The following is a 23239-nucleotide window of genomic DNA, read 5'->3' on the forward strand; positions in this document are numbered from 1 at the left end:
ACGTCATATTGCCCACACATATAAACACCTGCCCTTAGTGAATTTTTACTTTTGAGGGGTTACAAAGTCCCCTGATACATGCCATAGAGCTCTTCTGCCAATGCAGATTGTGCTCTAAGCACAGATGTGTTACACTGCTTGATGGTTCAGCATGTTAGAACCAAAACTAGGTGATTATGCAATCCATCCTAAAGGCCTCTTAGTGCCAGAATTTTAATTTCAAAATTGAATAGACTCTTTTTTATTATTTAAATTATCCCAGAAGTCTGAAATAATAGAACAGTGATGCCAAATGAATGAATAAATAGTTGATACTAGTGGTAAAAGCAGTTAATGTTGTTATTAATTAATGTATTGCTTTCCATTTATTCTTGTGTAGAGAGGCTTCTCTCTGGCTTTTAATATTTCACAGAACTGTTGTGACCAAAATGTTTTTTACATTTACTTTAAGTATTATGAATATCACTGAACAAAAGTCTATCTACTACTGCAGATGTCAATGCTGTAGTTATGACTCATTCATAACACACTCATAACTTTGCTAAGTAATCCATTATTAGTTTATAACCTAAAAATCTAAAAAGTTTCTCAAATTGAAATAACATTCCTGAGCAGTAGATTTTGTGTTTTGGTCTCTGATTAAGCTGACAGATGTGTAAAATCTCATACAGCCAGTCAAGTCCCTGGTGCAGCTGCAAGTGCTGAAGAGTGCAAGTTATTCCAGCTAAAATCAACATTAATTTACACTCAAATATCTTTCCCAGCCCACCCTTTCGGTTCACGTAATGCAGTTATTTTGTGCTGATTCCACCACTTTGAGTCAAACCTTTTTTTTTTTTTTTCCCTCACTGGACTCTTCCAATGCAAAACCCAGAAGATAAACAGAATAGTCACCTTTTAAAAATTCTCTTTGTGTTAATTTGGGTACTATCTTAATCTGTAAACCTGAGGGTTGCATTATCCAGATTAGTGTTTTAAGTGGATTAGTCTCTGAAAACGATGTACCTTTTATTGTAGGAAAGCTGCACAAAACTGGGTGTCATCCTTACATGCCATTTTGCATGATAAGAGGACATTAGCCACTGCTCACATAAGTACAAAGATTTGAAACCATGGTATGAGCATCTTAGCAGTATGCATGGTAGGTAGTTTCTATCACCCTCTTTAGCCTAGGCTCAGTTTTGTGCTGGTGTGGTTACATGTGACTGCTATGATTGTAGTTTAAATTTTAAGAAAATATGCATACACATGTATTTTAAACATCTGTTTGTGTTGGGGTTTTTGTAGGAATCATATTAAGATGTTGCTACAGGAAGAAAAATTAAGAATTGTCTTTCATTCATTTCGTTTTAAAAGCACGAAAGGAGTGCTTGAAGTTGGTTCCCAAAATGTTTGAGTTTCATGGTCTCAGGAGATTTCTACTGTTTCAGTGTGGTTACAATAAGGCCTCTATTTGAATTTCATCCAGTTCAATGGTCTAATGAAACTTTAAAGAAAGGGGGAGGGGATTATTCCCTTTACTCATGGCAGTATCACTTTTATTTTTCTGTGTTTTAAAGTAAAATTTGACTGCTGTTAATTGTATTTTTAAAATTTGTCTTTAGATATGGTCAAGAAGCTGGGTGATACTGTAGTGGACTAAAGTGATCTTAATGTGTGCTGTTAAAGTGTGAGGATTTAATGAGGATTTTTAAAAATGTAAATGAAAAGCTTAACAAAAGAAACAATAATCTATTGAGGGAATAGAGTACTTGTTTTCTTTTTTTTTTTTTTTTTACCAAGATCCTTGTCCAGTCGGAACAGGGCAGTCCATCAGGAACTTTCTGAACATTACCTGCAGTACTATAGAGTTGGGCGATGATGGTTCTTACATCTTCACTGACAGCAGGGTACAGGCTGCTGACATGGGTCCTGAGCTCAGCTGAAATATTATGGCCACAAGAAAGATAAGCTATATCTAAGCAAATGATCCTTTCTGAACTGTGGAAAATAATTTCAGTCAGTTGAAGGATCTCCTCTTTTTGTTCTGCGTATTTGTGTAACTTGCATTGCGAATGTTAAGTATGGATACACAGGGGAATAACTCCTTCCCTAATATTGGTAGGCAAGGGGGAGAGCCAATTGTAGCAGCAGTTATAACTCAAGAGGTTTTCTAAGAATTTTCTCTGACTGAAAAGTTTAAAAATAGGAGTCAAATATTTCAATTCATTTATTGGAACAAAATGTGTATATTTTTCTTAAAGGTGCATTTACAAGTCCAAAGCTCCCATTGTGGCCTTGGTCAAATGAATAAAGCATAAATCAAGCTGTAATTACCTATGAAAAAGGGTTGACGAACAGAACAAAAAAGACAGTGAAAACATGCACTGACTTTTTTTGTTCCATCACTTTAATAAATTCAGACAGAAATTTGAATACAAGCAACCTCTGACTCTCAGACTGTCAAGAGGACTGACTAACAAAACTAATGTTTCTTTCCTGAATCTGATCTCCACTAGTTTGGTGTTTAACAAAGCAAATATAATGACTAACAGAAGTATCTTCCACAAAAAAATCACAAAGCAAACAGGTTTTTTTCTAATTGTTCCATTATATTGTAAATTCATGCATCTTTCCTTACGATAGGAAGATAGGAAAAGTAGGAAAAAAAGTTTCATATGACTGTAAATTTTTAGTTTATAATCAAAACCACACTCAAGCATCTATGCTAATGTATTGTTTCATGTACTGGGAAAGAGTCTATAATTTTAAATACAGCATTGTATGTTAAGAAAAATATCCAAATACTGCTTGATTGATTCCAATTCAGTCTTTTTTTTTTTTTAACTTTTTAGTTAAAAAAAGAAGTACTGTGAAAAAATAATTTTAAAACTTTGCTAACAACAAAAATGCTTTTACTAGAGCATTAAATCAGCAGTGTGGTAATATAGCTTTTATGTATAAACTTCATATAGTCATGCAAAGGGTTAAGCTGTGTGATTTCAGGATAAAAGGTTTCCTGAGTTGACTATTATTCCTATGGTCTGCCAACAACTTTGCAATAAATGGAATGATTTTTATGGGAATGTGGTTATTCACAGCAAGACTACAGTTGGTGTCAGTATGAAAAATTCTTCTTTAGTAGATTCTCTCAGCAGGGATAACAGATCTGAAAGAAAGGCAAAAAGTAGTTACAGAGAACTCTGGCTGGTGTTGGTGACAAATTATGTTTACAAAATGATGGGATAACCCATTGAAAAAGAAGAAATCAGAACAACAGTAAATCAGTCTTGCTCCTCTAAGTACTGCTGTTCCAAAACAAGTTACTTGTGATTGTGTGTATCATTTAATAGCTCCCATTTCTCTTGTCCATAAAGCAAGTGAGACTTCTAGGCTTTCAGTTGCAGGGGTGTGAAATAATTCTTCAGAAATCAGTAAGATTACTGCAAAGTTATACCATTGTCCTCGAGATAACATAAAGTATCGGTATGTGTGAATTAAAATAATTCAGGAGAAAGGAGAAAAATTTTCTCCTTTGTTTAGATTGTAATATTATTTTCTAATTACTGGTTATTATTATAATATTCATAATTTTTATTATTTCTTAGTATCCCTTCTCTATTTGTTAACTTCTTTGGGTTTTTTTAAATAATATTATTAGAAGGAAAGTGTGATGGTGTACATGCAATAATATATTAATGAACTTAGTATTAACAGTTACTACATTTAGGTTCAGTTTGTGATAAACTTGCAGAATGCTTCAAAGATTAAACCATTGATATAAGTCTGCAGCACTGCCATTAGAGCTGGTATTATCTTCCTTTCAAGACGAAGAGTAAAGATACATATAATTTAATGATTCTCCCAAAACCATACAGCAAATTTTTGGGGCTTTGATTGTCCACTATTCATAAAGTTGTTGGAGGATGGGAGGAGGTTACTATTTTGGTTGAGATTTTTTTTTTAAACAACAGGTAGCAGCTGTTTAAGAGGTGAACACGGCAGCTTTGAGTGCTTCCTGCTCTTTGTTTCTCTCATGCACAATTACCCCAGTTCTATTTAAAACATTTCATTTGTGAATTTGTCTCGGAGCATTGCAAGACCTCAGTGTAGCATTATGGCATGAATTTCCTTTGTTGCGCTGAAATCAGCAATGATGTACCAGCAAGGAAGAAAATCAACCTGGTTGTGCCAATGTCAGGAAAAAAAGGCATTTATGCAGTACAGAGCAACAGTGTTGCTGATGACGGAGATTAACCTCTCTTGAGGTAAACAGGTGGTTTACTGACCCAAAAGTAAATACAGACTAAGATGATGCCAAAGAAAATATATTTCTTGAGAACACTACATTTCACATTCTCTCAAGCAAGAAAAATAGCATGTACATTCTTGAATATTCTAAATGTCTTCATTAGAAATATTCAAAAACCATTCTGTGAAGAAATACTTTTTTGTTTGAAAGTATTTTTCAAAAGAGCATGATAGCTAAAGATGCAGCTGAAAGCAGAATCAGCTCTTAGTGAGTGTTGAAGGCAATCATTCATGTTGATCATGTGAATATTATTGCTGGAAATACAAAAATTGAGAACACAACAGTCATAAAGTGATGGGCTTTGCCAGATGACCTTCATTTAACCATGAATAATGGACAGAAGTTCATGTTCAGACCACTAGGTCTGGTTCGACAACTGTGAGAAATAACTTTTTTCCTTGAGGCACCTATCTGACTTTGGCAGAGTTAGTCTGATTTGTCTGTGATTGGAGGATAGATCCTGGGAAGTCTTACTGGACCTTTGGCCCTTTACTTCCTAACTGGTTAGCTGGATGTTGAATAAGAAACAACTGTAGTCATTTATTACAAAAACAGGTAGAAAGGACTGTAGAGCTTACTGAAAATAGATTTCTGGGCCATCAAACTGAAAAAAAGATTACAGGAAAGGCTGTTGAATAAGCCCTACTCCTGGTGAGATGGAAGGGATGGTTGCAGAGAGAGGAAAACTTCAGATAGAGCCAACTGAATTATCTCCTTCCCATCCTCAAATACCGTAAGGATGGCAGCTGAACTAATCCCTGGTCATCCAGGGTCCTACAGAGGAATATCTATTCAAAAATGCCTTTTCTCGTTTGGCTGAAATAAGAGTGCGCCTCCGCCTGATGTTTGTAATGTCTGTAATGGGAACCTCCCAACCGGACTGTGGCTAGGTATGCTTTATATGAGAAGCTCGAGATTCAACCTCTGATAGTTCACCTTCAGCAACAGAGAGTTGTGGGAAAGCCAAATGTCTTTATTCCAAAAGCTTCAGTAGAGCTCTTTTTTTACAGCACTACATTTATTTGTAGATGCAAGCCTAATTTTTAAGGTACTTTAAGTCCTATAAAGAGCAGGAGACTTCACTTTCTAATGAACCCATCAATGATTGTGGACTCCCTTCCAGCAGGCATCACAGCGCTTATCTTAGCACAATCAGGCTGAGACACAAAGCCCATCTATTTGCATCTAGTTTTCCACAGTGGCAGTTGAAGAACAGCTCAGTTTTGCTGCAGGAAGGAAGGAAAGAAAAGAAAGGAAATACAAATCATCATAAGGAATTTTCCCTGATAGATATATGAGGCAATGACTGGAAATAGTTTCTCATCTACACTGTGCTACAACCACAGGTGACTTGCAGAAAGCTCATGAAGTTCCATTTCATGAAGGTGGGACTATATTACTCCACACATGTAGCCGTAGGTAAATGGACAGAAATGCACAACAAAGTCTCTATTCAAAGGCAGAAACGTGGCTTTGCTGGTGTGTGCAAAACCCAGCTAAAAGCTTTGACCCATCCAAAATGCGTGATGCCTGGCTGTTGTGGAATGTGCTGCTGTGGTGCATGAGTGTTAGAGTTACGAGGAATAACAAGTACCCCTTCAGCTTACTTGAGAAGATCATTCCTATAGTCTTATGCAACTTATTAATTACGTAACTTCCTTCCTTTCATGTGTCCAGTGATCACCTTCATACTGGGTGCCACTGAAAATAGACCCTATATGATTTCCTCTCTCAAGAAAATCAGATGGAGTGGTCTTTGCACACGTACAGCTCAGCTGAAAGATGCAGGAGCCTCATTTTATCACTTCATTTACCTTCCTGTTGCTTCTCACTTTGTCTGAATGTAAGGTGGCAGAAAAGCTCTTGCCTATCCAGCTGGCATTCCCAGAGCTCTGTCAAAGCAGACAGTCATCCTCTGCTCCAGCTGGGCAAGGCAGCAGTCCCTCAGCTCGCTCCCTACTTCTGCCACTGGGCAGAGGTGCAGGGATCAACATCTGCCCCACAATGTCAAGGGGCAAAAGAAAAGGAAGGAGAGAAATGCAAAGTGTTGTGCAAAGGTCTTCAGGCTGCCACAGGGAGCAAAAGTTTTAGCTGTCTGTACTGGCAAAGTTAGCAGAGAGAATTTTAATCCCAGTCTTTGTCCCATTAGCAGATAATTACAAGGATGGGAGACGTGCTAGCCCAAAGCATTGTAGCTTTCATTTAAACACATGCATTTAGGAGATCATCAACAACACCAAGGCACAGCAAGTTTAAATGAATTGGTCACGCGGGACTGAAAGAGAGAGTTTACATCTTCTTGTGAAAATTTCCATGTGAACCTCTCATTTCCTGAGATATGAGACATTCTTTTCAGGCTTCTATGGAAAAATCATTCTCTTCCTAAGTTTAATTTTGAAATTGTTTAAAATTTAAATATATTTGAACAGCCTTCAGTATGTAGTTTCAATAAAATGTTTATGTTCCTAAAAGTATACGTCCAAGTTAATACGTTTGGGAATAATTCATGACATGCTGACCAAGTTCATGGCTTTTGTTCCTTCTTTAAACACATTCATATTTTATTTTCACTGGCTTTCATTAGTCATAGAATTTTTTTCTTTTTACAAAAGTATATATCCTCAGATAACATGAATCATGTCGTACAGAAGGTATTTACAATGTGAAGTGCTGAACTTTTAAAATAAAGTGATTTTGACATTTTTAACTTAACACTGTCCTTTCCAGGAGTGACACAGACTCTTTAAACAGATAAATTTGCGTCCTATTTGGCCGTTTCTATCTATGGGTAAAATTCTTTCTCTGACACCCTCCTCTTCCTTTCTCTTCTGCAAAATATACAGAGTTAGAATAACAAATTATTTTGCCAGAGCTGTAGCAAAAAGTGGTTGTTAGAGAGGCACTTCAAAACACTTCCCTGAGTAAGATCATACATTACAGAGATAGAATAGTTGTATGTTATATCTTGTCTGAACAACTGGAATGTAATGAGCATATTCAGAATGATAGGGAGTATTTCTGAACTGGAACCTGAACAACAACTCCACACCCTAAAGCAAGCAAGGAAGCTCTGGGGTTTGGAGGACTGTGGTTACTGTGATTGTCCTGAGCTCTGCTGCCCCTGTCCTAGAGATAGGATTTTACATTTCTCCCTTTTTTTTTCAATAGAAAGATTTCAATGTATTGAGTAACATATACCAGCACACTATCAGTTCTTGAAATATCTGCTTCATGACACTTGTAAGGTAAAGAGAACTAGGAAAATAGAGTTTTCTTTTGCTGTGGGAATGTAACTGTCATGTTACAGTTGCTATATAGATACTTCTCTAGGTCATGTTTTATTTTAAATTGGATTCTTTCAGTTACAAGGTGCAGCTGAAATGAAAATGTAAACCTTGATTTTAGTGTAGCTACTTCAGTAAACACAAGTTAAAGAATAAGATCTGTATTTATTTTGGAACAAACACTGTTTACGTTAGGAGTATCATATTTAATCCAAATGCACTTGTTCATCTGAGCAAGCAAAATATGATTTTAATCACTTTTTCTATTAGAAAAGAATGATATCCATTGTGCGTTCTAAAAGGGTTATGTGTTCGGTGTGGGAGAGTGCCCCTAAGTCATTGGCTATGAAAATGAGTTGGTTAAATAGTTCTAGCTCTTAGTCATCAGTATTTATAATAGCTAATAGTTTATATAGCTAATAGCCTTGAATTTATTTTTTTTTTTTGTTATGATGTGCTATTTTAACAGTAAAAGGTGGAGTTTGGGGTTTTGTTGTGATTTTTTTTTTTCTTTACACTATAAGCTTCTCTTTATAGTCTTAAGTTTAAAATGGGAGTGTTTTGAAAACCTTCACAGCCTGATTTAATTCCTTGACTGTTCATCCACAAATTGTCAGACAGAATGAAGTGGATTTCAAGAACTCTCTTTGTTCTTCATATCCTGTGCCTGACCCACAGGTAATCTGCACCTTTTTTCTTCAGCGCCGAATAATTGTGGTGGGAAAGAAGAGAAAATGTTAGGGTCACAGAGTGCAGGCTAGACAGAGATGACAGGTCCTGCCAATTGAGTGCCAGTGTTGAGAACCTGCGAACCGTAGTCTCTGCTTTTTCACATGGATTTGTGCTGTATGTTAACAGGCACTCCGCGATGATGGGTTAGGGAGTTCAGCACTTCAGCCTTTATTGCCTCGGCTTGAAAGGAAGTGCTGAGGTTTTTGTATATTTAGCAAGTACAGTAGAGGAGCATTTGGCACAGGCCATACAAACATATATATGTGGGATGCAGGTGTGTTGTCCTCTGTAATGTCAGTTTTCTAACCTGTACACATACTAGAGATTTTTCTATCCTTCTAGTCAAGTAAAAACCGGAGATTGACTTGTCAAGTTTAATGACTACTATTAAATAATGGTGGGATCCTTGCATGTTATTTTTCTAAAATTAGACTAGAGACTATTTGGAGAAATCTGCTTTTTACTTTTCAGGAAGATAATCACAGCTATAACTAAGAAGATGTGGAAACATTTATAATTAAAAATGGTCATTCAGAGACTGGCTTTGGAATACGCAATTGTTGCTTGGAAAAACTTTCCCTGGCAATCTGTAAACCTGTGTTTTCCAAAGAAGAACATTATGATGGCTTGTAGAAGTGATGAGTATTTGTGCAGCAGATAATAATCCAAAAGGTTATATATCTTAAAGGGTATATATATCTTACTTCTGGAAAAGACATAAACAGAGATTCTGCTGTTGTAAAAAAACTGCATAAACCCCACAATGTTTCACACTAGAGGATTTTCTTTTTAATTAAGGTTTTTTCAGATACATCACATTTATAAAGGATTGCAGCTTTAACTTGTTTTGCCAGATCTGTTCTCACATGTACATGACCAAATTTCTCTACTGTTCAGTAGGGAAAATGAAGCAGTGGATATAATTGCGTAATGACAGATATGAGAGGAACAGAGAATCCTAGTAATCATTTCCTGCGAGCTGGCCAGCTTCCAGGCTGTCTCAATGGGCATGCTGATGTAAAGGCAAAATGAAAATAGCTTGTTCTGAAGGATGGTTGTTGCAGAGGGGGGTGTTCCCTCTCTCATTTGACTTTGCAGACTAAAGTATTGAAACAATTAGTTGACAGCCTGGTATTAGTTTTCTCACGTTAAATTAAGAAGATTAACCAAATGTGGAAATGTATTTTAGCTATAATCAGCAGATTTGGGACTGTAATACTTCGGCATTCTCTGAGGTTATGTTCATAATACTACTCACAATATTCCTTTTCATAATGTGCAAACTTCTCCAGAGTTATCTTACACTCAGTATTTATTCAAAGACTACACTCAGTATTTATTCAAAGACAGCAGAATTATTAGATTTATTTTTGTTAGTTTTGTAACACAGAAATGTAGAGGAATAGCATGCTAGTCATTACATCACTCCACTAGTATTGGCACAGATAAGAGGAACTCTTGTAACAGCCTTAATCTCTTTTTTTTTATTATTATTAATTTTCCTACAGTAAATTGAGTAGTGAGGCATATTTTATATAATTATGGCCGAGGTGCACAACTTGACGGGTGGTAGTGAAGGAGCAAAGTAATATAAATATTTGCAGAACATTTCTGCCATAACTTAATGTTTTGCATATGAATCTTTATAAAGATCTTAAGTTAGTTTAAAGGAATGATTCCAGAAGACTACGAAGGTCCAGTCATTTTAAGAGCTGTGAATGATGACTGTGGAGCATCTCTGGGAGTTTTTGGCTCATTATACAAAAACAGAAAGGAGAAGGAAGAAAAGTTAGCAGGAAGGAGTTAGCAAATGCTTTGGGAATGGAGGAGGGAGAAGACACAACCTTTCCATGTACAAGTCTTAAGCTAGACTCATCTAGTCATTCATTTTCGATTGTTGTTTTTCTTTGGCTTACTGCATTTCACTGGAGACATGTTTTCACTTAGCAAATGACTGAAGAAGTTTTAAGGAGCTCCTGCAAGCATGTATGTGCTGCTGCTTCAAGCCCCAAAGCAGAGCTGATGGAAGGGAGCGTAGAAACAATTCTCAGTTACTCTGTGCAGTGTCTGTTTAATTGAGCTGCTGCAGGAGATTTGTTTCAAGCTAAGCTACCAGCTGGCACTGGAAGGTCTGAGGGACGCAAACACAGATCCGTGCAAGCCAGCTGTGCAGGAGAACAACAAAGGACAGCATGGACTGTAACTTCTTAAACTACTATAGGTAGATTTGCTAAGTTACACATGCTGACACCCTCATTTTCCCCTGGGCTAATCGGTAAATCCACAGACAACCCCCAGTATTGTCATAAACATCGTAGCTTTTAGCATGCTTTGAGCTTGTTACTAATGTTTTATATCACCTTTCTAGCGTTGTCCCTCATTCAAACTTGCACTTTAAATATATATAGGAAATGGCTCCTTTATCTCCCTAGACAATAGCTTTTGCTGGGGTCTCGCTCCTACAGGCTTTTAAATCCTTCTGCATTTCACAGCTTGCTGTCTTTCCTGCTGCCGCTCCGTAACTGAAAAGACTTGTTCTCTCCCTTTGCAGAAGATGAATTTTCTCTCTGCCTCAAATTCTTTCTGAAATTGTAATTCTCCATGAAGCCTTTTGAACAAATCTCCCCAGCTCCCAGGTGGCACTTACTTGACATAGCTCTGGGGGTGCTGTCTTGGGCAGCTGCCAGGGGGGCCAGTCCTCCTCCCACTACCCAGCCCCAATCTCCCACCATTTCCCACAGCAGCCGTCAAGCTGGTGTGCTGATCGCACAGAAAACCAACTGAGAAAAAACAACCACTCCGGGTTTCTGACCAACTTGCCCTATGATTGCTGGCCATGGCTGCAAGGGATCTGCAGCAGAGATCTGAATCAGAGCAGCATTGCTTCCCTACACTAAATTACCCTTTGCAAATACCTGTCCTATCCCATGTCTGCCCCTCATATACAGAACATTCATGCAGCACCATGAATAAGGTTTTTTAAGGCTTCTGTATGCTTTTGTAGCCCAAATCTCATTTTAAAATGTGAATTAAGCACTTTAGCAAGGATTTAATTAAAATCAGTGCAGTTTAAAAGACCTAGGTGGGAATAGGGTTTAGATGCCTCAGACGCTTTGCTCTTCTGAAAATGTTATCCCTGAACTACACCAAGTGCATTCTGCTTTCCGGGGATTGATCCCAAAGTGCAGAGCTGCATCTCAGCCTGTCTGACTGAAATCCAAACCTTCAGTGCAAACATGTCATCACTTGTAGTCCCTCATGAAGATTTCAAACTGAATACACTGAAGTTGCAAGGTCAACACCTTTAGGAGCAAAACACAGCTTGCTGCATAATCTTTAAACATAAGCCACAGGATATTTTGCTCCTTACTTGCCAATTCAGCCTATTTTAAAAGAGAATCCAACAATTTTAATGTTCTGCTTTGGAGCTGACTGCTAAACTGATTCTATCGTAATAAAATACATCTGCATAAATAACATGTATTTCGAGTGTTTCTACAAGGGCTTTCAATATTCATTTTAGATATTATTTTGCCAGAGAAATTAGAGGGAGAATACTATAACTGTATTTCCCAAGAAAATTTTGCAGAAGTGTCAAATATATCTGGAAAAGTTCAAAATGGGAAAACCTTCAAACAAAACAGGTTTGTTTTAGTTTGATTTGGTTTGTTTTTGTTTTGTTTTTTTTTTTTTTGTTCTGAATGGCTGTTTATCTCTAAGTTGGCTCCTATCAATTAGCTTTTTGGGAAGTACCTAAGGATTTTATAAGTCTTTATATTTTTATTAAAATATACCTTTTCAAAAATATCCTGGTTGGAAGTGCATACTTTAATTGTTGGTCAGTGTCAAACTTAATTTCAGCATATCCCTGAGTATGGTGCATATTGAGTAAAATGCTATTTTTAAACGTTAAATGTGTGGGTGCTTGCTTTTAACTAATCAGGGGACTGGACAGCGTCTTGGGGAGTCTTTGCTCACAAACAAAATGTTGCACACAAAGTAAGCAGGTGAAAACAAATACAAGTTGTTCTGAAGGAAGGTTGGACCAAATCAATTAATGGTGGGCAGGTAATCGGTGTCTTTGAAGAGGTTTTCCTAAATAACTTTACTGCTAAAAGAGCAATTGCTAATGCATGTTTTTCCTTCCCATGTTCAGGGGTTGAAAAATGCACCCATCACTCATTAGCCCAAAGTCCGAGTCAGTTAGACAGCGTGAAAAAATACCTGGCACTCAAAGCTCACATTTAGCCTCAAAGCTGTGTCCTGCCACTCAATAGGAACAAAATAGTTGTGCACTGTTTGTGACCTTCCTTTACTTGTAACGTAGTGTCAATCACACTAGTCTTTAATCCTGTCCAAATTATAACGTGTATCTCTTATGCTTTAATTTTGGTTCATTCCTTTCCTGAATTTACTTTTTTTTTCCTTTATTCCTGATGAAAGAGGACATTATCTCTCTCCATTATATTCAGTATTTCACCTGAAATTTGTGATGTCTGTGACCTTTTCTTCACTTTCTTACTTTATTGACACTGTTTCCATACCTTTGCCCTACCCATTCTTAGACTGATTTCTTTTCTGTTTTTTCTCTCCAAAATCCCTCTTTTGATACCATGATTTTTGTTTTCTAACGTATCATTTCAGTTCTCACTTTCTACCTACCAAGCATATGGTTAGACAAAGGGGAATAAATGTCTGTAATTTCTCAGGGCTTGTGATGCACCCAAGACCCTGCAGTATAAGTTAAAATTAAAAGTCCTCAGGTCCTCTCTAACTGTGGGATCTAAGATGTAGTGGTGTCATCTTTCCTGCCTCTATCTTTTTCCTGAGAAAACTGAAGTTGTAAGTCTGTTGAGTTACTCCTTTGAACTGTTCCAGCAAGAAGCTGACCTTCTACTTGGTCCTTTAGTTTTGTGGTTGCTAAAAAAAAATGTTTATTTTTCCCAGATTTATATTTTGAATCTTCTTCTCAAACAACTTGTTCTAGTTGTCATCCATAGTTCCCAAACTGGGGAAGGAGGCTATTGACTTGATAATTTTCACTGCTACATTGTGAAGTCAAGATTAAGTTTTCTATCCATGGAGACTTTGAGAAGTCACTGAGCAATGGAAGAGTCACTGCAACTAAAAACTTGCAGATTCAGCAGGGTGTCCCTTCATTAGCTTACACTCAGTTCATATTTGAGTCATTAACTTTGTAGGCATTTGGATGGACAGTTCCTTTCAGATTTAAACCAGAAAAACCCCTTAATTTATGTGAGTTTGGTAATTTGCTGATGAAGCTTCTGGCTTTTTTTTTTAGCCAAGTTGATTTTCAAAGGCTGGCAACATATGTTCACACTTGGAGTTTCAGCTGCGTCTGCACATCTAATACATTTTGTCTGCCCGAGGAGGAAATTCACTGTATGGTGGTTAAATATGAGCAAATGTAGTACTGTCTTTCCTGTACTGGTTGTCATTCTTACCCCTCTCTCTAGCACAAGCTACCTATGTGTAAAATACAAAAGAGTATGTATTACAGTAAGAATCAGTACATGTTGTACAAGTGCTAAAGACCACACCTTGCTCTTCAAAGTGTTTGAAAAGTTTCTGAGGTGTTTTTTGTAGACCTATGTTTTTAAAAATCTAGAATCCACAGCCATCATGTGAGGCCAAATAGAATTCTTCAGCTTTTTTCTTATCTGAGGTTGTTGACCTCAGGAGAGGAGGAGAAGGTTACAGGGTCAAAGTCTTTTCCTCCTTGGAGCTTGCTGCTTGCTGGGAGAGGGTTGGCTGGAAAATAGATGTTTTAGAAAAAGGGTTGAGGGTCATGATTTTAATTCTGTTAGGGAACAGCTGGTTTGAGTTTCTTTCCACTTCTATCTTCCCTCCCTTCCTCACAAATCCATAGAGAGAGAAAAATTTGTTCAGGGGAAGGCAGTAACACAAAAATAAAAGATTGCAATATATTTTAATGTTTAGAATAGATCATGTTTGTTATAGGACTTCATATTAAGAGGGAGAAGAGGAAATTATTAAAATAATTGAAATCCATTATTGTTTCCGGCATTGAATTGAGATTGATCTAGAGTACCAGAGGTTTATTTGTTTTCCTGCCAAAAGTTAAATTGTTAATAATAATGTTCTAATGTTTTTTTGGTGGATAAACAATATGCATTACGATTTTTAATTTAGTGATGGACAAAGCTAATTATGAATGTGCCATGTTAGTTTGCATACAAGTCACTGAAGAAAGATGATTTGATTTGGCTATTTCTGTTCAGATTTTCTTCATCTTTGCATGCTGCTTTCATGCACTAAGACCAGAGAGAGAGAAGGAAACTCACAACTCTCAAATGAATGGCAAACTAGGAACAGATTTTTCGTCTGCGCTCCTCTGAAACACTGGCCTCAGGCTATGTTGGTGTGTGGCTCAACAGCAATCAGAGGTCATAATTTCATTGGCGGTTAGCATCAGGTTTAATTTTTCTAATATGTTACATTTACCAAAATGTCTGGTTTCAGTTACACTTATGCACTGACTGAATCAGCTTTGAGCAGCATGATGTTTTAAGGTACCTGAAAGGCTACAAGAACGTTTATGGAACACATATGCTAATTGTTTTTAACCACTTTCCTTTCTAAACACAAAAATGTGTTTTTGGAAAGCCATTTAACAGTAGTAGCTAATGATAGTGTGCATTTGTTCTAAGAAATGAGCACAAGGAATAGGTAAAATAGTTGTTTTAACAAGACTGCCATCTACTGATTTCCACAATTTAAAATATTCCTGATGAGTAGATTGTTCGTAGTTTTTTATAGCTTTCTTTTCGAGATTTGCAAGATTGAGAAAATTATAAAGTCTTTTTGTTGCCTTAGGAATGCGACCAGGTTCACATTGATGATGTGTCTTCAGACGACAACGGTCAAGATTTAAGGTACAAGAGAACTGAACAAGATAAAACGTTGCTTTGCAAGTTCCCTCGTGAGAAATTGATGAACTGCTGTAACACTTGCAGTAGCCTGCTCGCTTTTTAGCTGTTAGCCTTTGCAACCCAGCCAAGTGAGTAGCTGGTGTTTGAATGCAGACTGCTGCCTTTTGTTAATCTGAGGGTTTTCTTATCTCTGACCAGCACCTATAACTTCGGAACAGACGGCTTTCCCGCGGCCGCCACCAGTGCGAATTTGTGCCTCGCGACGGGGGTGCGTGGAGGAGTGGACTGGATGCGAAAATTGGCTTTCCGCTACAGACGAGTAAAAGAAATATACAATACCTACAAAAATAATGTTGGAGGCAAGTGACTCTGGAGTATCTAACAAATATAGATTAGAAGTAGTAAAAGGGAAGAACTTTTCATTTCTGTTCTTTTTTTAACGTGGTAGTGTTTAGTGAGATTTTAGTTTGCAGTGTGTGGAAAATTGTATCTGAGCTAATGAAAGCAAAGGAGAATGACAGAACGTTACTTAATTTTGGTGCAGACATGCCCTTATCTACTCCACAGGTCTTCTTGGTCCAGCAAAAAGAGAGGCTTGGTTACAACTAAGAGCAGAAATTGAAGCTTTGACGGATTCATGGTTAACACTTGCACTGAAAGCACTCACCCTTATTCATTCAAGGTGAGTATGGAGAGTACGGGGTAGTTAGGAAGTTCTAGGATGTCTGTTGATAATCTAGAAGAGGCTGCCTGGTCTGATGGGCAAAATGCTGAACCTAGATGACCTTCTCATTTCTTGCTCTGGTCTGACCATGCCACTCTGCCTTTGCTCTCCTGTAAGGTGGAAAAAAATAACTTTATTTGTAAGTGGCAATAATAATAGTGAAGGGTTCTGATGGGAGGGATAAGATTTTCCTTATTTTGTTTTGTTCTGTTTTGCTTTGTTAAAAAAAGGATGTTTGCGTTTTCTCTTCCGTAGGACAAACTGTGTGAACATTCTTGTAACAACTACTCAGCTAATTCCAGCTCTGGCAAAAGTCTTGTTGTATGGACTAGGGGTTGTATTTCCCATAGAGAATATTTACAGTGCAACTAAAATAGGTGAGCTATTTTTATAATGTTGAGATACATTTGAAGCTGTAATTATAAAGATATTGTTATCTTTATTTATTTCTGGATGCATTCACTGTAGCAAAGACAGAGATCAGTAATAACTCATCTCATGAAACACTTTTCATACTAAAGCTTCCTAAAAGTGCTTTTCAAATGTTTGTCATGATCCAGCACAGAAAGCTTCATATAGCTCTATTAGTGCTGATGTTGCCTCTGTTAGGAGGAAATATAATTACTATTTTGTCATCATTTCTCAAAACTCTGAGGCTATGTAGCAGTTGAGAAGGCTTTTTAGTAGACTGTAAGTACAGAGTGCTGTAGTCTCCCCACATTAGCAGAAGAAAATCTGTAAAGGTAAGCCCTGGCTCCATTTTTTTTTATGGGCTCTGGAGCAAGTTTTGGTAAACAATTTACCAGAAGCAAGAATGTTTTGCTGCAGAGTGTAATTATCTAAGTTCATTCATACTGACTGTAATAAGCTTCAGCCGGGCAAATGTTTATTTCTGTTTTCTGGTTCGATATAAAAGATGTTATTCTGAGTATGTAGAAATACATAGGACCAGATGGCAACGGTGCTTGTAGTTTTTAACGTGATTATGACATATCTGTTCTGTCTCAGATTCCCTCAAAATTGTGGGCTTCATGAAAACATTTTTCATGTGTTCTTAAGTATCTATAATACAGGAAGCTCAAATGGCCAAGAAGAAATGGTGGGTTATTTTTGTTTGGTTTTGTTTTTTTTAAAAAAAAAAAACTTGGTTGAGAGTTTTATGTAGAAATTTGAAAGCATTACCATAAGAGATTTAAAACTGTTTCCTGAATAGAAATGTTATAGTACCATCTGTCAAAACTTTAAAGTAATTTAAAACTTAGAATTATAATACTTTCAGTACACATTTTAATTAAAACATATTTTAATAAATATTCACTTGTGACTTCACGTACACAGGACAGAAGGGTATTTTTGGAAAATGTGTTCAGTCACTGACTGTCACATGAAATCATGTGATTTTTGTAACATGACATGATTCATAATTTTCAAGCACCATTTCAACCTAGTTAGTGCTGGAGTTTTCTTATGCCTCGTGCTACTGTTAAAGGAAGTCATTGAATAGTTCTGCTTCTCTGCTGGCTTGAAACCTTTTTTTAATTTCCAACTTACTTGTTCTTACACTGGTATTGTTCTGTGGCTGAAATAACCGTTCTGAAAAACCATGATTTTTCCTGTTGGTCACTGTAGACGCGCAGGTAAGCATGTACCATGACCAGACTGAAGTGATCTTTCAGAATGGGGATAGCTGAGAAAGCTCAACTGTAAGCATTTTTTTCTGGCTTCCCAGTATACCAGTACCTGAAGCTTCCCAGTATCAGTACCTACGTGTAGGACTGAAGCACTGGGATCATGTCCCTACGTCTATGCAGTGAATTAATGAGCCACATTAATGGATCCCAGTGCAGGATCAAGGACCTTGTCCATGTATTGGATTACAGGCATTTAAATCTAAATCTTTTGGGTGACCTTCTAAGTCAGGATACTACTGTTTCAGGAGCTGTGATTAATCTTGTCACAGGTTGTGGAGAAAAAGCTAGAATTTCAACTCAGATTCAATCAATTTGCTCAGTTCAGGATACTGGCAGTAAACAGGCAATAGAGAATTCTCCTGGTAGGGAAATTCACCCCAAAACCTGTCTCAGATTAGGGAAGGAGACAAGAAAGGTGATATTGCGGACCTCTAGTCCTCTGTGTCTACAATGGCATGTGTACCAAAGGACCTCATGGAGCAGATTTTTAAGGTTGCCTGTCAGCCACTGTGGCGGGAGTAAAGCTGCAACTGGCCTTGATACATCCTCCTGCGGGAGAGGCTCTTCCCTCCCAGTAGCTCTACTTGTATTTTCAAAGTGTTGGGGAGATCCGGGCTAAAAAGTGATTTATTTGCTGTCATCCCATCACCACCTTTCCTGAATAGTCTGATCTATTTCTTTCAGGAAAAGAAAGTTGTTTTGAGCGAATAATTCAAAGATTTGGAAGAAAAGTAGTGTATGTTGTTATAGGGGATGGTGTCGAAGAAGAACAAGGCGCAAAAAAGGTAATGGCCCTTTTTCAGTACGGGTTGATTTCAGGAGTCTGAAAGCAAACTTGTCTTTTCTTCGACATGGGACAGCATGCATTGACATTTGGGTTTTGTATCTTTGCTTTATGAAATATGTTTTGACCGTATCTAGTAGAAAGCTGCATAAAACTGTAGATAATAATGTGCCCTGCTGTTCTCCAAAAGACACATTAAGCTATGTATGTTTGATGTATTTCAAAAAGGAGCCAGAAAATGGACCCCGGCTTTTGTGCCAAGAACTAATAGTTCTGTTTTCATTGGCATCCCAAAATACCACATAGGATGTTATGAATATAAGCAAAAAATGGCAATTCTTGCTGATCAAAGGCAGCATGCTATTTGACTATATGAAATACGTATATGTCACACCTTGAAAAGATATGTAGGACTGGAGTAGGCATACATAAATTTCAGTTTTCTTGTGTGTCCATAATTTGGATTCTGCGTTCAGGTAACTACTTGTGGCTTGTCCTGCATTCATAACCTCAGTTAACTGAGCAGAGGATTATATTTGACTATGTCTTTATTATTTTTTGCTTTCCTCTGGGAAGGGAAAAATTCACCTTTTTTTTTTTTCCCCAGTGTAGAGTAAGCTCCATAAAAAGCAATACTTTCCACTGTACTCCTAGCCTTGCTATTCTACCCAAGCACAGCAGATACAGTCTTTGCTTGGAGGAATGAGGCATAAATATTGGCTATTTGAACAATAGTAGAAAGAGTAGGAAAATGGCCATTTCTGTTCTTTCTTCCTTTTACAGGTAAATTACTTTTACATAGCTGCTGTTTTATCATGAAACTCTGTGGTACTTCTATATCTGTTTCCACTGTACCTTTCGAAAGTGGAAAAGTGAAACTAATTAGTCCACATGACGTTTTAACAACTATTGACTGGTTTTGCTTCATGAAATCTGGGTTTTGTGCCCCCGAAGCGTTGTGGGTAGGTTCCTGGCTTGTCCCGGCACTTCGCAGAGTCTCAGTTTCATATATCCCTTTGGTGGACTGACGGGAACAGTTTGCTCCTTTCTCCTTCAGAAATGCCTTTCATCTTTGCGGAGAAATGTTTTCCCGCTGTAAATGATTACATTTTAAAAGCTGCATTTAAGATCAGGGGAAAAAAAAACTTCTTCCCTTTGTTCCTTTTCTGTTGCTCGGTGAAATAGTGTTGTATATGATAATGGCAGGAGTAGTCCTTTCGGTAACATTATCTAATTCAATGCTTTTTTCAACAGGAAACATGATTCAGAAAAGCATAAGAAAAAGCCTTTCCAGTCGCTAAGAGGAGTAGCAGTATAGAAAGTTCCTTTGTGCCATTACTTCTATGTATTCTTTCTCGGTGGAAGGAATTTTCAGATTCAAAGCATGTTAGATGCTCTGGATTAAATTATCTGCTGCAGCAATGCCAGAGGAGTCAATAAGTAGACCAGCAGCCCTGCCTTTCTGCAGAAACTATTAATTTGATTAAGGAAAATACTTCTGTGATTCTTGTCCTGCTTCTTACTCCACTGAAAAAATAGTCACCATTTCACACTGTGAAAGCAGGGTTTGTCTCTTAAATTTCGGCCCTTGCATCCAGCCAGAGCAAGAACCACGCAGTGCCTTGTGGTACGAGGAGCTGCTCCCAGCTCAGACGATGCTTTTTTGGTTGTCTGCTTCTCAGGTTGTTTTTAGGGTTATTAGGAGGAGTGAGCATGGCAATGCACCGTAGTCTATCCTGAGCTTCAGTTTAACGACATATGCCCTGTCTAAAGAATAAATGGTACCGCTGTACTAGAAAACAGTAAAAGCCTAGACCTTCTCTGGAGCGTGCAAACAAAACGGGGGGAGATTTACCCCTACAAAAACACCCAAAGCCCATCTATCCAGAGTGGTGTAACTGCCCCATGGTGTACCCCATTGCCTTGCTTATCCCCTGAACCTTGTTAGCTGGTTCCTTCCGACCTTCCTTCTCACCAGCACGTTGGGCTTTGTGGTATCCTCAGGGCAGGGACAGCTTCTGTGTTATCTCTTTGCACAGCATTTTGCTGAAGGGGTTTGGCCTGTGATGAAGCCCTTAGTATATGTATGTTTCTTTACACTACTTAGAGTGTAAACAGTACACCTTTCTTTAAACAGCGCTTCACTGATTACACATAAACTATAAGGAGTACATGTAAGTGAGCGTATAAATTCAAACCTGTTTCATTTGAGAGATTTTTTATTCAGTGTTCATTTAGTGAAAAGAGCTGAACTTCCAGCTTAGCAGATAAGAAAGTTAAGGCTTGTTATTGAAAATAATTTACCAATAATTTATCAATTGCTTCATTAGAAATCAGATTTTCATTTATGTCCTTCATTCATGGAAAATCCTGAGTCAGTACAACAATAGGAAAAATAAAGGACACATTTAAATTCTTTTCATTGTTGTCATAATCGTGAAAATTCAATAATAGAAAAATTTTAATACCATTTAAAAGATCATTGCTCTTTTGAGAAACTTTTTTAGCATAGACTGTTTTTTCATAAAATGCCTCTTTCGATTGATGAAAATGAATACAATACACTGAGGAAACCACACGCTCTTGCGTTTCACGTAGCACAGGACAAGCCATGGTATCAACACCTTTGGTTAGCTGTCACTTCCAGCAAAATATTTTATAAGAACAATTAAAATTCTCGGGACATTTGCGTTTCAGACTGAGGAATAATCGTACCCTTCTGGATCGGTTCAGCAACCAGCCAGCTTGGCTGTAATGCCAGCGTTCACGCGGAGGTTGCTACCTTCAGATCAGCTTCCCTGGGCAAAGAGGGAGAGGAGGGGAGCGAGGAAGGGGTGTGAGAGCCGGGGGGTGCTCGGGCCGGCGGCCGGCATCGGCACGGGTGCTGTGCGGGTCAGAGCCGCCGCGCCTGGGTGCCGCTGCGGTGACACCGCTATTCGCAGAATAAGTTTCTGGTGTTTTCTGCCAGAGACTCCATTGTCTTGGCATTTTGTTTTGATTTGCTTCGGCTTGTGTTTTGGTTTGTGTTTTTTGTCGGTTTTGTTTTGTTTAGTTGTGTTTTGTTTTGTTTCGCTTTGTTTTGTTTTGTTTGAGCTCATCTTTTGCCTTCGCCTTTGGAGACACAGTCGGGAAATACTTGTAAGGCAGAAAAAACCCAAGCCCTGAGTTTTTCTATTTAGGAGAATCCTCCAAAGGATTTCTAATTCATGAGAGGAGACAAAGGAGGAGGCTCTCTGCACTGAGGAGCTGGATTTTACATCAGGTGATTCGGGAGAGCCTGGGCAAATCAGCCTCTCTCTTTGTCTCCAAAATGGTCATGCTGCCTCGGAGGGAAATTGGGAGGAAAAATCATAAATCTTTGTGGAGCAATAAATAGAATATAAATGGGTATCCAATATGCCACTGCTTTTAAGCTCACAGTCACACTGTGCTGGTCAGGTTTGGGGGTAGGAAGTAAAGACGACCGCTTAGCAAATCTGGCAGGAACACAACAAAAATACTGTGAAAGATGACAGAAACTGATGAGTTTTCTATTCAAATCCGTCACAAATCTCAGGAGTAAGGATTTTGTATAAATATGTATCCATTTAAGGGAAGGGGGATAGTCTGTGCTTTTTGGTGTTGCCATCAAAAAATGGCTTTGTTTTGCACGTGTATTAATAGAAACACTTTCTTTAATTGAAAAAAATAGTTCAGGTTTTGTTCTTTTAGTAAATACATGATGAAAAATAATACAGCTTCTATTTTAGACATAAAATACCTTAATATTTTAGGTTATTTAATAATATTATAATTACTACATTTACTAAATTATCAATTTCACTTTTCATGTCTTTTACACTAAAACCAAATTCAAACTTTTGCCACCGTATTTCATTTCAAAATATCATAAAAATTAAATCACTAAAAAGTTCATAAATGCATTTTTTCCCAAGTATCATCTGCAAAGCAATTCATGTTTTTTTAAAAGACAAAAGTCTCATATTTACCTGGAAGATACTGAGATAGTACACAAAATCATTTTACTAGCAGTCTAGATGGATATTTCTCCCATATGCAACAAGAAAAGCTTTCTTATAGTTTCATTAGGTACTAATGCATCCAGTTACACCGCCTGTTTATTAGCAGCTAGCATTTGTCATCCATTCTCCCACAGCAGCAAATGAGATATTAGCATTTTTCAGTGTGCTCAGAATAGAAGATACATGTTATACATGACATGTGTGCTAAGTGTTGGCAGGCGTGGCTTTCTAAAGAGAATGTTTAGTGAATATATATACAAAGCAACTCTTGCCCTGTTGTTCGATAGGAAGAAATGTATTTCTGTCTCATGGGTGTGTTGCCACTTTCGATGGGGCTGAATAGTTGTGGTTAAATGGAGCGTGTTAGTACAGGAATAATGTATAAGGTTTTGTATGACAAGGTGAAAAGCACTGTATATATCCCATGAACACACATGCGTATTTATGGACACATATGTGTGTGAGGCTGTACATCCACACACAAACATGTACATACAGATATATATGGACCTGTATAGGGTTTGTTTCCCTTCCTCTTAGCTCTGAAGGCCGTGCCTTAGGGTCAGACTGACAGACATCTGAATCAGCTGCATTTGGCTGTGCTGAGAGTGCCAGTGCAGATTCCAGCCCCATGCAGCCACCACGTTCCTGGCATGCTTTATTTCTTGGGAGTGTGCTGCTGGTCCTTTGACCTATAGGCAGGAGAACCGAAAATAATTATAAACCTCAGGTTTACACAACCTCTTTGTTTTCGTGGGACTCTCCAGAATCACTCCATGCCTTGTTCCTGTAACTAC

General features: G+C 37.8%; 1 protein-coding gene across 6 annotated transcripts in view; it reads left to right on the plus strand.

The window, feature by feature from the left end:
• EYA1 (EYA transcriptional coactivator and phosphatase 1) overlaps window positions 1–23239 on the plus strand; it is a 166556-nt gene that overhangs the window by 137858 nt on the left and 5459 nt on the right. For all 6 annotated transcript variants that reach the window (XM_042786225.1, XM_042786227.1, XM_042786226.1 and 3 more), the window contains 5 exons: window positions 15166–15224; window positions 15420–15580; window positions 15789–15903; window positions 16201–16322; window positions 18321–18421. In XM_042786225.1, coding sequence (XP_042642159.1) covers window positions 15166–15224; window positions 15420–15580; window positions 15789–15903; window positions 16201–16322; window positions 18321–18421 — 558 coding nt within the window. The remainder of the gene's footprint in view (window positions 1–15165; window positions 15225–15419; window positions 15581–15788; window positions 15904–16200; window positions 16323–18320; window positions 18422–23239) is intronic.

This window comes from Tyto alba, unplaced genomic scaffold, assembly GCF_018691265.1.
Source record: "Tyto alba isolate M040663 unplaced genomic scaffold, T.alba_DEE_v4.0 Super-Scaffold_9, whole genome shotgun sequence".
Lineage (NCBI taxonomy): Eukaryota > Metazoa > Chordata > Aves > Strigiformes > Tytonidae > Tyto > Tyto alba.